A 12,158-nucleotide genomic window follows, 5' to 3' on the forward strand; every position below is an offset into this window, starting at 1 on the left:
CGCCTCTAGTTGTCGGACCACTAAAAGTCCATATAGATACTCCAAATAGAGGACTTGTCGTGCATCTTAGCTTACCTATATAGCCTTTACGGGGTATAGTGCAGTGAAATTGCTAATAATTAATTTTCATCACCTTATGGTGTACAAAAAAGCAAAAAAAAAAAAACATTAATGGTAGTTGTTCGTAGGGGCCGAGACATATATACTTGAAGACATGAGAGTAGGGAAAAGGCCCACGGGTAAAGAACCAGCTCAGCATATCATTTTCGTTCTTTTATACAAGATTAAAAAAGAAAGAAATAGCCATGGAAGACCCCACCAGCATTTTAAACCTACCTACATATGTAGGTAGTATATTGTAGATATTCTTTTGGCAAGTTGACTGGGCATCGAGATCGGCGCCTTATAAATCGGGCGACAACGAAAGTACGGCACCCGCGAGCAACCACAAATGCAAGTCTCGAACACCGCGGCATCTATCTCGCTCTGCGTTTGCTCGCAATGAACCTTCCTACCCTCACCCCAAATTCTAGCGAAAATGGCGTCGAGCGTGGATGCGAAGCTCATTCGGCGGACTAAGTTCCCCCCTGAGTTTAATAAGAAAGTGGACATGACCAAGGTCAATGTCGAAGTTATGAAGAAGTAAGTGGCTTTCCTCGGGGTTTTTTCGGTATCTCCGCTGTACTGACATTGGTCTTCCCCCACCTCCTGTAGATGGATCGCAAGTCAAATCTCCAAGATATTGGGGAATGAAGATGACGTCGTTATTGAGCTCTGTTTCGCTCATTTGGAGAGATCACGCTACGTATGTTGGGCTGTCGGATATCTGGTGTCTCGACCCTAGTTTGCTGACATCTGTTTCTGATCCTAGCCCGATATCAAATCTCTCCAAATCCAACTCACCGGATTCCTAGACAAAGATACCCCCAAGTTCTGTCAAGAGCTATGGTCCTTGTGTCTAAGCGGTCAGGCCAATCCACAGGGCGTCCCGAAGGAGCTCCTGGAGGCTAAGAAGCTTGAGCTCATACAAGAGAAGGTGATTGTAAGCGCACTCTCGAGCTTGGATATTGTCTAATCGTATTACCTTATAGCTCGAGGCCGAGAAAGCTGCCGAAGCACTTCGACGCCAAAGAGAACAAGACCAACACCGTGAACGAGAGCTGGATGATGTGAGACGGCGCGAGCGACCAGACCGCGGACGTGGAGGAAGAGCTGGTGACCGCAGTGGCCGTGGAGGTCGCTCCCTCGGAGGACGAGACTTCAACAGAAGATCTCCACCTCCCAGAGACCGAGACCGCAGCCGAGACCGATTCCGCGAGCCTCTACCTCGACGTGACTTTGACTCCTACGTGCCACCCGGTAATCGTCGCGGCCGCCGGCCATCCGTGTCTCCACACAGCACCCGTTCCCTATCTTCCCCAAAGCCGTCGTCGCCATCTCGCCGAAACCGCGATGAGCCACGCCACAGGCGACGCGAACGACACCCCCGTTCCCCAAGCAACTCAGTATCCCCCGACCGACGCAACCGTGGAGGAGCGAGAAGGCGCAGCAGTCCGGATTACGGTGACCGTGTTAAAGCAAGACCCATTTCCCGCAGCCGTTCCCCGCGCTCACGTTCCCCCAGAGGAGACCGCCGTCGACGAAGCTCCGTCTCTCGCAGCCGCAGTGTATCCTCGTCGCCTCGCCACGCCCGGCGCCAATCTCTTAAGTCCGTATCTCCCGCAATGTCCCGCCGCTCATCTGGACGCTATGCTCGAGACCGCGATTCTCGTCGCTTGAGCCGCAGCCCTGACAGTACTGGTACACGAGATCGTGGTGAGAACCGTCGACGCCGCAGCCCCAGCGGTGGTCGGAGCCGTAGTCGCAGCCGCAGCCCCAAGAAGGATACTGACGGCAAGCGGCGCCGCTCTATGGAAATATACAACCCCGATGAGAAACGACGCAAGATGGCTGATGAGAACGAGGACTCCACCCGACCCACGTCCAAAGCGGATGACCCGCCCAAAGCTGATGATCTGTCCAAAGCTGATGACACAAAAACAAAAGATGCCGAGCAGGTTGGTCATTGAGAATTGAAATTCCTGGTGCAACACTCACCTTGTATCCTTTACCACCCAGATTTAATTCCTACTTAATGTTCGTCTAAAAATTTCACTTATCATGTTGTTTCCCAAGTTGCTCTGTTGAATCGGATACTAACAAACTCATAACAATTAGACCAAGAATCCGATTTCTCTGTGGATACATTCATCTGAGTTTCGTGAGAAATTACTTCGTGAGAGATGTATTGCTATGCATCGCCGATCTGGCGAGAACTTGAGCAATGCCTAGTAGCCAAAGCAGGACTAAAAACGAGAGCAGCAAAACTAGTGAGAGGGATTAACACTGGCCATGTGCGACTTGAACTTTGAGATTTATGCCAACGAAATGTGTGCGTTTTAGCGCTGTACATGTACTTTGTAACAATTCCAATTACTTTTTTTAATCATGATTGACGTGCCCAGTTAGGAAGATTTAAGATAGAAGCTGAAATAATTTCAAAAGTCACGCGATACTACAAATGAATATACTTCATAGAAGTGAACGAAGGTATCCATATATGCCCAAGTCATTCATAGTTGATAAAAAAAACTTCTGACACCCAGAGCCATACATAAGAATACTAGAACATGCGATATGTATACATGCGATATACATCATGAACAGGGTATTTCAATCCCCACACAGGCTGATCAGAAGTATAATTGATATTTACTGAGACATCAGAGACGCCAGTGGCGGAGACAGCAGATCGCAGGGTGGGATGGACGTTTTGTGCATGGACAGCCACGTCGACACCCCACGTGTTGAAAACCATTGTCATGAAACGGGGTCAAGAAACAGAAATTTAACAGAGACGATGAATGAAATTCTATATGAGAGACCTTCTAGTTAAAGTCGTGGCTTTGGAATATGTCCAGGTATGGTGTCTGCTTTACTCGTGATCACAGACAGTAGCGGTCACGGTGGCAGTCACGGTGGCGGTGGTAGTCACAGTCGCGGTGATGGTGATCTTATCGGATCCAGAGTCACCACCGGATGGGACAGTGGGAGGGCTGGTAGGCGCAGGGCCAGATGCAGCGGGCCAGGTGCCGGTGGGCAGACCTGGGACGGAGACGGTGAGGCCAGAGCCGTTGGGACCACTAGCCCCGGGAGCACCGGTGGGCACAACAGGAATAGTGACAGTGATAGAGCCGGAGCCGTTGGGGTTGGGGATCACAGTGGAGGTGACAGTCTGCGAGGTGGTGGTGGCAGCAGGGCCGCTAGGGACAGGTCCAGTGGGAGCAATTCCGGTGGGAATAAGTCCAGTGGGAGCAAGGCCAGTAGGAGAAAGCCCAGTGGGAATAAGTCCAGAGGGAGCAAGTCCAGAGGGAGCAAGTCCAGAGGGAGCAAGTCCAGAGGGAGCAAGTCCAGAGGGAATAAGTCCAGAGGGAATAAGTCCAGAGGGAATAAGTCCAGAGGGAGCAGGGCCACTGGGGACAGAGGTGCCGGTGGGAATAGAGACAGAGACAGAGACACCGGGACCGGAAGGCACAACGGAGGTGCCGGGCAGGTGGGGGAGGCTAGGAATGGAAGACGAGGGAGGGCCAGAGGGAGTAGGAGCACCGGGGATGCTGCAGCCGGTGAACCATTGGAGGATGATGATCTGAATGCTAATATCAATGTCAATGGAAGTGCATCCACCGAGGAAGGCAGCAAGCTCAGCACGGGCGTCGAGGGTCAAGTCAATGAGGCTACCGCCGGCACCGATGAGGGAAAGGGCACCGCGGAGGTCAACGCTGAGACCGGGGAGGAGGGTCTCGGTCAGGAGACCGGTAACATCACCAAGGAGGCCACCAACCAGGTCCAGCGAGACTGAGACATCAGCCTCAACACCGAAGGACAGCCAAAGAAGGACGACGGCCTTGAGCTCAACGCCGAGAGAGCAGTCGACGCTGGCGAGCCAGATGGCAAGCTTGGTGCGGATATCAAGGTCCACGGCAACGGCGAGCCCACCCTTGGCGCATGCCTCGAGTGCGAGCTTAACATCAGCAGCGAGATCGACAGAGAGATCAAGACCCAGGAAGGCGGCGAGGGAGGCCTTAGCGCCAATAGAGAGGAGGCCGGACTCCTCAACGTGTACACCCAAGGAAGCACCAACGGAGACGGTAGAGAGAGCAGTCTCAGCAAGAGCACCAATCTCAATCAGATCGCCACCGGCATGACCGTTGATCCAGGCGAGGACCGAAACCTTGAGGTGAGCGCTAAGGTCACAGTCCTTGCTGTGGATCCAAGCAAGAAGGGAAGCCTTGATGTCAGCCGACAGACTGGCGACAACACCACCAACGGCGCAGACATGCAGACCGACCTTGACATCCAAATCAAGATCAAGCTTAGCTTCAATCCAGGCGAGAAGGGAAGCTTGAGCATCAACACTCAGAACGAGAGCAGACTCTAGGCTGGCGGCATCAAAGATACCGTCAATTGTCACGTAAAGCTGGCCCTTGGCAGCGATGTCGGCACATCCGGGGATGTACACGGACAGAGCAGCGAGGACGTCAGCAGAGAGGACGAGCTCGTCGTGGCCATCACACCAAGAGATGAGTGACTTCTTGAGGTGGATATCAAGCTTGGCGTGGAAGAGCAACCAAAGCTTAAGGGCGGCCTTAGCCTTGTGTTTGATAGCACCGGACTTGCAGCCGAGAGCACCACCCTCGAGAGCGGCAGCAGCTTCAGCATTCAGACCAGCAAGAAGTTCAACAGAGGAGTGGACATCGAGGACTGCACCAAGGATAGCAGTCACATCGACAGTGAGGTCACCAAGGAGCTCACCGAGGAGACCCAGGGTACGGGTCTCAACGGCCACCGTTTCGGTAGGGTAGGCGAGAGCCGAGCTCGCTAGACCGGCGAGCAAAACGAGAGAAGAACGCATGTTGAGTTTCGTGTTGTATTAACGAATGTATGTGAAAAGCTATTAGGAATATAAAGGCTTCTGAAAGAAGGATATACAGAAGCGAGAGATCGGACAGGCAGGCAAAAGCCGCCAACAAAAATTAACGATAGACTGGTAGAAAGAGTGAAGAGAGAGAAAGACAGTTGAACGATCAAAGATCAAGAGAAGAGGTGATCGCCATTGTTTATATACCCCTGATCAACTATACTAGCCGGAAGGCTTCCTAGCATTGATTCAAGCCACCGCATCGGAACAGATCGATACTGGTTTTACCCCGGTGTCTAATTCAATATTTGGAGATATCTGCCCCCTTTAGGCTTCAGGGATAATGAGAGATGGAGATTTGGATCTTCCACATGTGGATCATGACTCCTGCCAGTGAGAGGCTAACAACAGGCACATTACCGCATTGTGGACCGCCCTTCATCCGTGCGATCTATTTCAAGTTAGAGAGTTGCAAATAGTATCACATCTTCATATCAAAATCCGGATCTCAACCACGTCATCCGGCTCATTAAGGTAAATCCATTTGGGAACCCTGGAAGATATGCCCTCTCGAAGTTCAAAAAGGGAAATAAAGAACGAAAAAGAAAAGAAAGTATACAAAAAGAAAAGAGAACTGCCAAGTCGTAAGGGGAAACAATCATCGTAGATCGTCGGACACATGAAAAGGATCAACGTGATCAACGGTTGGGACGTTTAACACCCAACTCTTTTGTATTATTTCGAGCCACCCTCTTTCCACCTCCACACTCTAAAATATATTGTGCTCTACTGACATGGTTGGGATGTACTACACCATACATCATACAGTTTACAGTCCAAGTCCGAGTATCTAAATCTCCTGAACGTAGGAAGTGTATGCGGCATTCCGAGTGGCTCCCACAGCCCCGGGGAATTAGCCCAGGCACATTATGCATACTCTTGACTATATCAGGTAAAGATAGACACGTCTGATTCTGCTGAATACGCAGGACGTATTAATCGAAGAATTTAAAGCCATTGACTCCCTCTCAGCCACCAACTGAATTTTGAGTCTGCTCTTTGTAAGGCACATGAACTCACTTGGGCCGTACTTTCTAGGTTACAGTCGAATCCGATTTTCCAGAGTTTGTTTGAGATAGAGCTGCTCGACATAAACACAAGGATAGCAGCATCTAGGCCCTTCGAGTGTCCTGCACTAGTCAAGGCGCTACTTAGTCGGGCTTATAATACGAATATGAAGTTATGCAGGTCCATAGGAAAATCTCCACTTTTGTGGGATGCAAGTCAAATAAGAATAATCTATATATTAAAGATAGATTAATATCAAGATTGTACTAAGAATTATTTAGCCCCCATAGTGGAGAAAGGAATACATATGATACATATCCCTTGAACTCGTAAATATATTTTCGTTTATCCTGATGGCGGATGTTCGGATGTTCCATATAGGGGTTAGATAAATATGGAAATAGTACGAAGTAGTTGGTAAGGGGCTGTTAAATGGATTAGAAGAAATGATCCTAATCATTCTTTAATATTGGACTTCTCTTCCAACTACTGCTCCACAAACTACCTGTCCTCAAACAACACTAAAAGCGCCATTTCCACTAACCCCAATCCACTTCGGGAACCAGTCCATTTTTGACGCCTTACGGATCTTGAGGCGGGATTTCATGGCGATCAACCGCTATTATTGAACGCACTAAAATGGCGAGTTGGAACGATTTGTATCTAATGTCTCGTTCCACGCGGATAAGCCCCACGAGCACTGCAGACAGTGCATGTGATGGTAAGTCTCTCGACTGGATCACCTCCCAGCCCCTGCGCCATGGAAATTGCGCTCGGGCTGATTTTCAAGAGGCGAGAGATGTGGAACTGTAAGCTGCAGCTCCTCATCTCTAGCTGCATCTGTCCGACCAACTTTCGGGATCGGTCCAATGCAGGAGCGCATGTTTGCTCTGGTCTATGTCGGAGAAAATGACTCAAAGGAACCCCAAAATCCTGGATCAAGCATTTGTAGATCCACTGTTCGAGATATCTTGTTGTGATTCGAAGGACAAGCACACGCAAAGTACGCGTTTTCATCCCTGAGTTCATGGCCCCCTGATTCTCCAATAATTCTGCTCCGTACTTCCACCCGACCAACACAACGCTTAATAATATCTGTGATACCAGTAAGGAGTACGGTGTAGAACAAAGAAAACCATTTAATATAAAGCCCCCAAAATCAAAGGATCCAACTAGTCTAGCGCCTTTCTCCTTGGCTGAGATAGTCTTTCATTCGGAACAATTGGCCGAGAATGGTGTCAGAACTATAGCTACAATGTGCTATATGATCTTTTAATGCTCTATACCGAGTACTAGAAGAAGAAAAGCCGCTGAAAGGCCGCTCTGGCTAGAGTAGATGTATTGAAATTATAAAACGTGGAAAACCGTTGAGCCAAAGATACTCCTTTCCTATTAGATATCTGAGGTGTAATATTTCCCCCACCTTCGGAAGGTGTCGGATGTTTTACTCGATAACCAGGAAGAAAAGAGTTCGGACATGTTCGAAAACCTAGTCCCGATGCTCCGATCTATAGTCCACCGGTTCGCGACTCTCCTTGAAATAGTTGTCGATTTTGTTTTCTCCTACACGGATAATCAGTGACTCACCAGTTGACGGTAAGATCTGTCGGTAAAACGCCTCGAAGCCTTAAAATCTCAAGATGTACTCTGTACTCAAACCCAACGCCCGGTATTTTGAACTTGAAATATGAGCTGGGGCTAAGATCTGTCATTAGGAACACGCGATCTAGACAGTACACACCGTTATGGAAAAGAAGTGCACCGGCAAATAAATATCCAGCCCGCCGGTAAGTTCCCCACTGCCCATGGACACATGAGTGTTGGTAAGATCGATGGCTCTCACCATCACTGATGGGAGAATGACGTCTCAATTTTACTGAGATGAACTAAATAGGAGATTCTATTCCTGCCGAGTCTCTTCAATCGATCAGCGCCCTTATACTCCGATACAGCAACCCAAGCACTTCCACCACATTGTGAGCCCCTGCATCATTGACAGCACCCTGAAAACACATCCCCCACCATAACTGTCACTTATTCCGGATCAAAACCAACGCCAAAGAATGTTCAGAGTTCACCGGCTTAGAGAAAACATGACGTCTGATATCACATGCGAAGAGCAGTGGATCGCCCCTATCTGGATTTGATTTGCAATAATTGCCCAGGTCCACGTGAGTATATACGGAATACAGAGTACCACGTTACACACTACAATGTAGACCAGGCGAGGGCTGAGAGTTTTGCCGTCATTTGAGGATTCCCCTATTCAAAGGTTCTCGATCAAGTGTATTAATCGTATGGGCGCTAATCTTCGCATAGTTGGAGAACAAGATTCTGTTTATCTACGTCCAAATTCCCATCCATATTCTCCCATCAGCATGGCGAAGCAAAGACCAGCGTGCTGATCGAGAAACTCAAATTGAATCCTTGATCTGGCCTAGTCTACTTCGGATCCAAGTAGCAAACGGTCCGAAGAAATGTGTATCAATATTACCCAGCCGCTCGCAAAACTCCAACAGAGCCTGATATCGCTGAGACGCAGACGTGGAGGTGGCACAGAGAAGCTTCGCCAGATCGACCGGACATAGATAAGGCGGCTGTCTTGCATCCTCGCAGATAGACGCGGTGCCTTGCATTGAGCACGCGTAGTACACGCAATGAGCAATACCGAAGCAGTGCCCCAATTCATGGCTCGCCGTCCGACAAACACGACCCAACCAGAGGGCAGAAAGCAATGAAGGCGATGAATCTACCTCGGGGAGGGAGCGGTAGACCGAAACTGCATCCTTCACAGGTCCGTTTAGCTCCGACGTCGAATTTTGTGATCCTCGGCTATTGGCCTGGGATCCTTTGCGTCTTTTGGCACTTGGTTCTGTCGAAGAACATGCAGACAGGTATTTCTCACAATGTGACGCAGGCCATGCATGGAGACGCTCGACACCTTGAGGAATATCCAGTCTGGGATTGTATCTTGCACTGGACACCACTGCAACGCGACTTCCTCCGTATGCACGGCCACATACAAACTCGTCATCCTCGTCCTCATATAGATCAAAGTCCACGAGTATCAAGAGGGCATAAGCATCTTTCGGTAAAATGCTAATCGCAGTATCGAGAAGGTCGTCTAGATTGACTTGGCCCCCATATACCCCATTTGACAAGGTACGTGAGCGAATCCGCACGCACTCATTGCCAAATTTTAGACCCAGATATTGGGGGCCTATCTTCTTCTGGGATCTTCTTTTGGGTTCTTCCCATGGAATAAACCGCAAGGTAGATGGCGGCATCATCTTGACAGGAAGACCATGATAGAAGGCAGTCAGATAGTCCTGGACGTCCTTCGTACTAGGAGGCTCTATGGAAGGCTCATTGCCTGGACATTTTGGTGTTGTCCATGATCGCATGAAGTCAACATCTGCGTCAGTTTGAGGAGATGGAACGAGGTACACTGTTTTTTGCTTTTCGGTTACCAGATTACGGTGTTCTCCATCAAGCCATTTTTGAAAGCTCTGAGGGTCTTCTGGATCTCCGGCAAGATCATCTCCAGGAAGTAACAGAGGGGCAGGGAAAGCACTGTCATCTTCTTCAAGGAAGAGTTTGTCTTCTCGTGGAAAGCTTCGGTTGTCTGCTTTTATCGCAGCGAGACGTTGCCGTTGGCTTTGTCTCCTAAAACCTGCTACGGCAGCATGAGGAGAGGAAGACAAACAGACAAACTTATGATCGCACTTTGAGATGGGTCTTCGTGGCATGTTGGAAAATTCATTCCAAATGTCAATAAAATGATGTGGAAGAAAAGTGTTGTTGAATACGGCTTAGGCGCACGAGCCCTCACGAAGTAGTCATCAAGGAATTGAATCGTCTTTATGCAAAATTATGCTCTCAATATATATATAGAATACTTACTATATTACACAGGAATTGATTTAATTGATTTTTATAGTAATAACATTGAGAAAAATGCTAAACTTGGGGAGCTGGTCTGATAAATGCCTTTCTGTCTTTCTACTGATCTTTTAGCTTGTTTGCTATTCCCCTTCACTAAACAATCTCTCATATTCCAGATCCTTCTTGACAAAAGAACTGATTTTCGGAATCGATAACTCACCATACTAAAACTAAATTGACAGGGGGTTCTGATCCAGACGAGCCTATCAACATCTCGTGCTTTAAAACGCCCACATATACCTCAGGACAAGATAACGCGCCAAGACAATTCCCCTCTTCCAGACCCCATTAATGCCCCCATGGATGCGACTCTCAGACACCCACATTCAGAAATGGAAAACAACGCTGCTAAGAAACCCACTGTACGAGGCAACATGGTGGAGGAACAGGAGGAGCAGGAGGAGACAGAGGTGCCAGAAGTTGTTCCAAAGCCTAATCCATGGAGTCGCGAAACGTGAGTGTATATTTCCCAACATCTGCTCGAATAGGGAATCTGACTTTGGAAGATATTTCGGTTCATTCTTATTCAATTTGGGGGCCTTCGCCCTTCCAGCCTTGTACAGCACCCTTAGCAAGCTCTGGGTGGCAAACATCGATGCGAAACAAGTGGTTACCACGGATGTTTACACTTACATTGGAGTGATTGTCGAAGTGCTTAACGAGGGCCTGCCCCGTTCTGCATGGCACGTCATTGGGGACAAATCTACGCGGACTATCTCCTCACGATTGAATCTGGCATGCACCATGATTTTTGCGCAGACTGCCCTTGGAGTGATAATGACAATCATATTCCTGGCTGCCTCCAAGACTCTGGCTTCCGGATTCGTACCGGTGGAAGTGAGACAATCCTCTATCACCTATGTACGACTGTCATCTGTACAGGCCGTGACGTCGGCTATAGAAGCCGCTTTATCGGCATCGACAAGGGCACTAGATAACCCGGACGTGCCTTTGATCATCAGTTCTGCAAAGTTCATCATCAACATCGTTCTCGATTTATTAATCATTTCAAACGTACATGTTGGTGGCTGGAAACCTACGATTGTCATGCAGGCCATAATTCGACTGGTTTGCGATAGTGTATCGTCTTTAGCCGGACTGATATACTTTCTCACGGTTGTCGTGCGACGTTGCCAAAAGGATACAGATGGTCCACATAAACTGCGCTGCAAAATATCTGCTTTGTTGATACTTATAAAACCCAGCGTTTACACATTCGCGGAGTCAGCTATCCGAAATGCGATTTATCTGTGGCTTGTCCATAGAATAATTCTACTGGGGAGTGACTATGCAACTTCATGGGGGGTCTTCAACACGATCCGCTGGGGACTTGTCATGGTTCCCGTACAGGCATTGGAGGCTTCTACTCTGGCTTTTGTCGGTCATAACTGGGGCCAGTTCCGTGCTCAAAGTGGCACTGAGTACCCCAAGGCGACCAAGAAAGACCTTATTGGTAGGTATGATGCCGAGATTTGTCAGAGTAATTTACTGAATTTCCCTCGTAGAACTGATTCGGCCAGCGCTTCGCTCCTGTTTGATTGTGTTGGTTTTCGAGACCATCATATGTATCGCATTATCGCTGCGTGGGATAGAGGCATTTGCATATTACCTATCTGACTCGAGTATTGTGGCAAAGATCACCCAAACCATGTGGAAGGTGAGTGCTAAAAATAATGAATCATGAGCATAGCCTCCATTGACATATAACAGAATATCGACTGGACCTACATATTTTATGGTTTAAATTGCCAGATCGCGGCAATTCTTCTTGCGACATCACCACGATGGTACCTCTACCAATCACTTGGGTCCAACATCCTTTGGATGCTGCCTTGGGCGATTGTCGTTACAGTTGTATCCTTACCAAAGTCTTTAGCGTGGACATACTATGCAATAATATTTGGCGGAGCCTTGGTTTTTGATTTTATTGACGTGAGCTTGACTGCTGCCCTGTGGATTTACAGGCTCACCAGAGGAAAGGTCGGAATGGGCCCAAAGCCACAGAGTGACTAGAACTTATTAAATCGGCCATTAACCAAGTTATGTTGGTACTATTGGCACGGCTATAGATCAGATCAAGAAATTAAAACAGTTGCTCGATTTCTAGACATCTTCTGAACTTGAGAACATTGACATCTGGAAGATAACCCCCCCCAAAAGAAAATAAAAATATAAAAGGCTGCTCTCC

The 12,158-nt window shown here is 48.3% G+C and overlaps 4 protein-coding genes across 4 annotated transcripts; 2 read left to right on the plus strand and 2 right to left on the minus strand.

Annotated features, from left to right (window-relative positions):
- Nucleotides 1-538: 538 nt before the first annotated feature.
- Nucleotides 539-2,069, plus strand: N7479_000867 (PWI domain-containing protein; the record flags this gene model as incomplete). Its single annotated transcript, XM_057248565.1, has 6 exons — nucleotides 539-642; nucleotides 715-805; nucleotides 872-1,042; nucleotides 1,092-1,169; nucleotides 1,207-1,708; nucleotides 1,759-2,069. 6 exons carry the CDS (start codon nucleotides 539-541, stop codon nucleotides 2,067-2,069), a joined length of 1,257 nt encoding a protein of 418 aa, XP_057112997.1.
- A 905-nt stretch (nucleotides 2,070-2,974) lies between these two features.
- Nucleotides 2,975-4,951, minus strand: N7479_000868 (putative cell wall protein; the record flags this gene model as incomplete). The annotated part of the gene is made up of 1 exon (XM_057248566.1): nucleotides 2,975-4,951. One exon carries the CDS (start codon nucleotides 4,949-4,951, stop codon nucleotides 2,975-2,977), a length of 1,977 nt encoding a protein of 658 aa, XP_057112998.1.
- Nucleotides 4,952-8,439: 3,488 nt separating this feature from the next.
- N7479_000869 (uncharacterized protein) lies at nucleotides 8,440-9,774 on the minus strand (the record flags this gene model as incomplete). Its single annotated transcript, XM_057248567.1, has 1 exon — nucleotides 8,440-9,774. One exon carries the CDS (start codon nucleotides 9,772-9,774, stop codon nucleotides 8,440-8,442), a length of 1,335 nt encoding a protein of 444 aa, XP_057112999.1.
- A 528-nt stretch (nucleotides 9,775-10,302) lies between these two features.
- On the plus strand, nucleotides 10,303-11,983 carry N7479_000870 (uncharacterized protein; the record flags this gene model as incomplete). Its single annotated transcript, XM_057248568.1, has 4 exons — nucleotides 10,303-10,424; nucleotides 10,477-11,423; nucleotides 11,476-11,627; nucleotides 11,681-11,983. The coding sequence occupies 4 exons, from the start codon at nucleotides 10,303-10,305 to the stop codon at nucleotides 11,981-11,983; spliced, it is 1,524 nt and encodes a 507-aa protein (XP_057113000.1).
- Nucleotides 11,984-12,158: the final 175 nt, after the last annotated feature.

This window comes from Penicillium vulpinum (assembly GCF_028829585.1).
Source record: "Penicillium vulpinum strain IBT 29486 chromosome Unknown utg000001l_segment0_segment0, whole genome shotgun sequence".
Classification (NCBI taxonomy): Eukaryota; Fungi; Ascomycota; class Eurotiomycetes; order Eurotiales; family Aspergillaceae; genus Penicillium; species Penicillium vulpinum.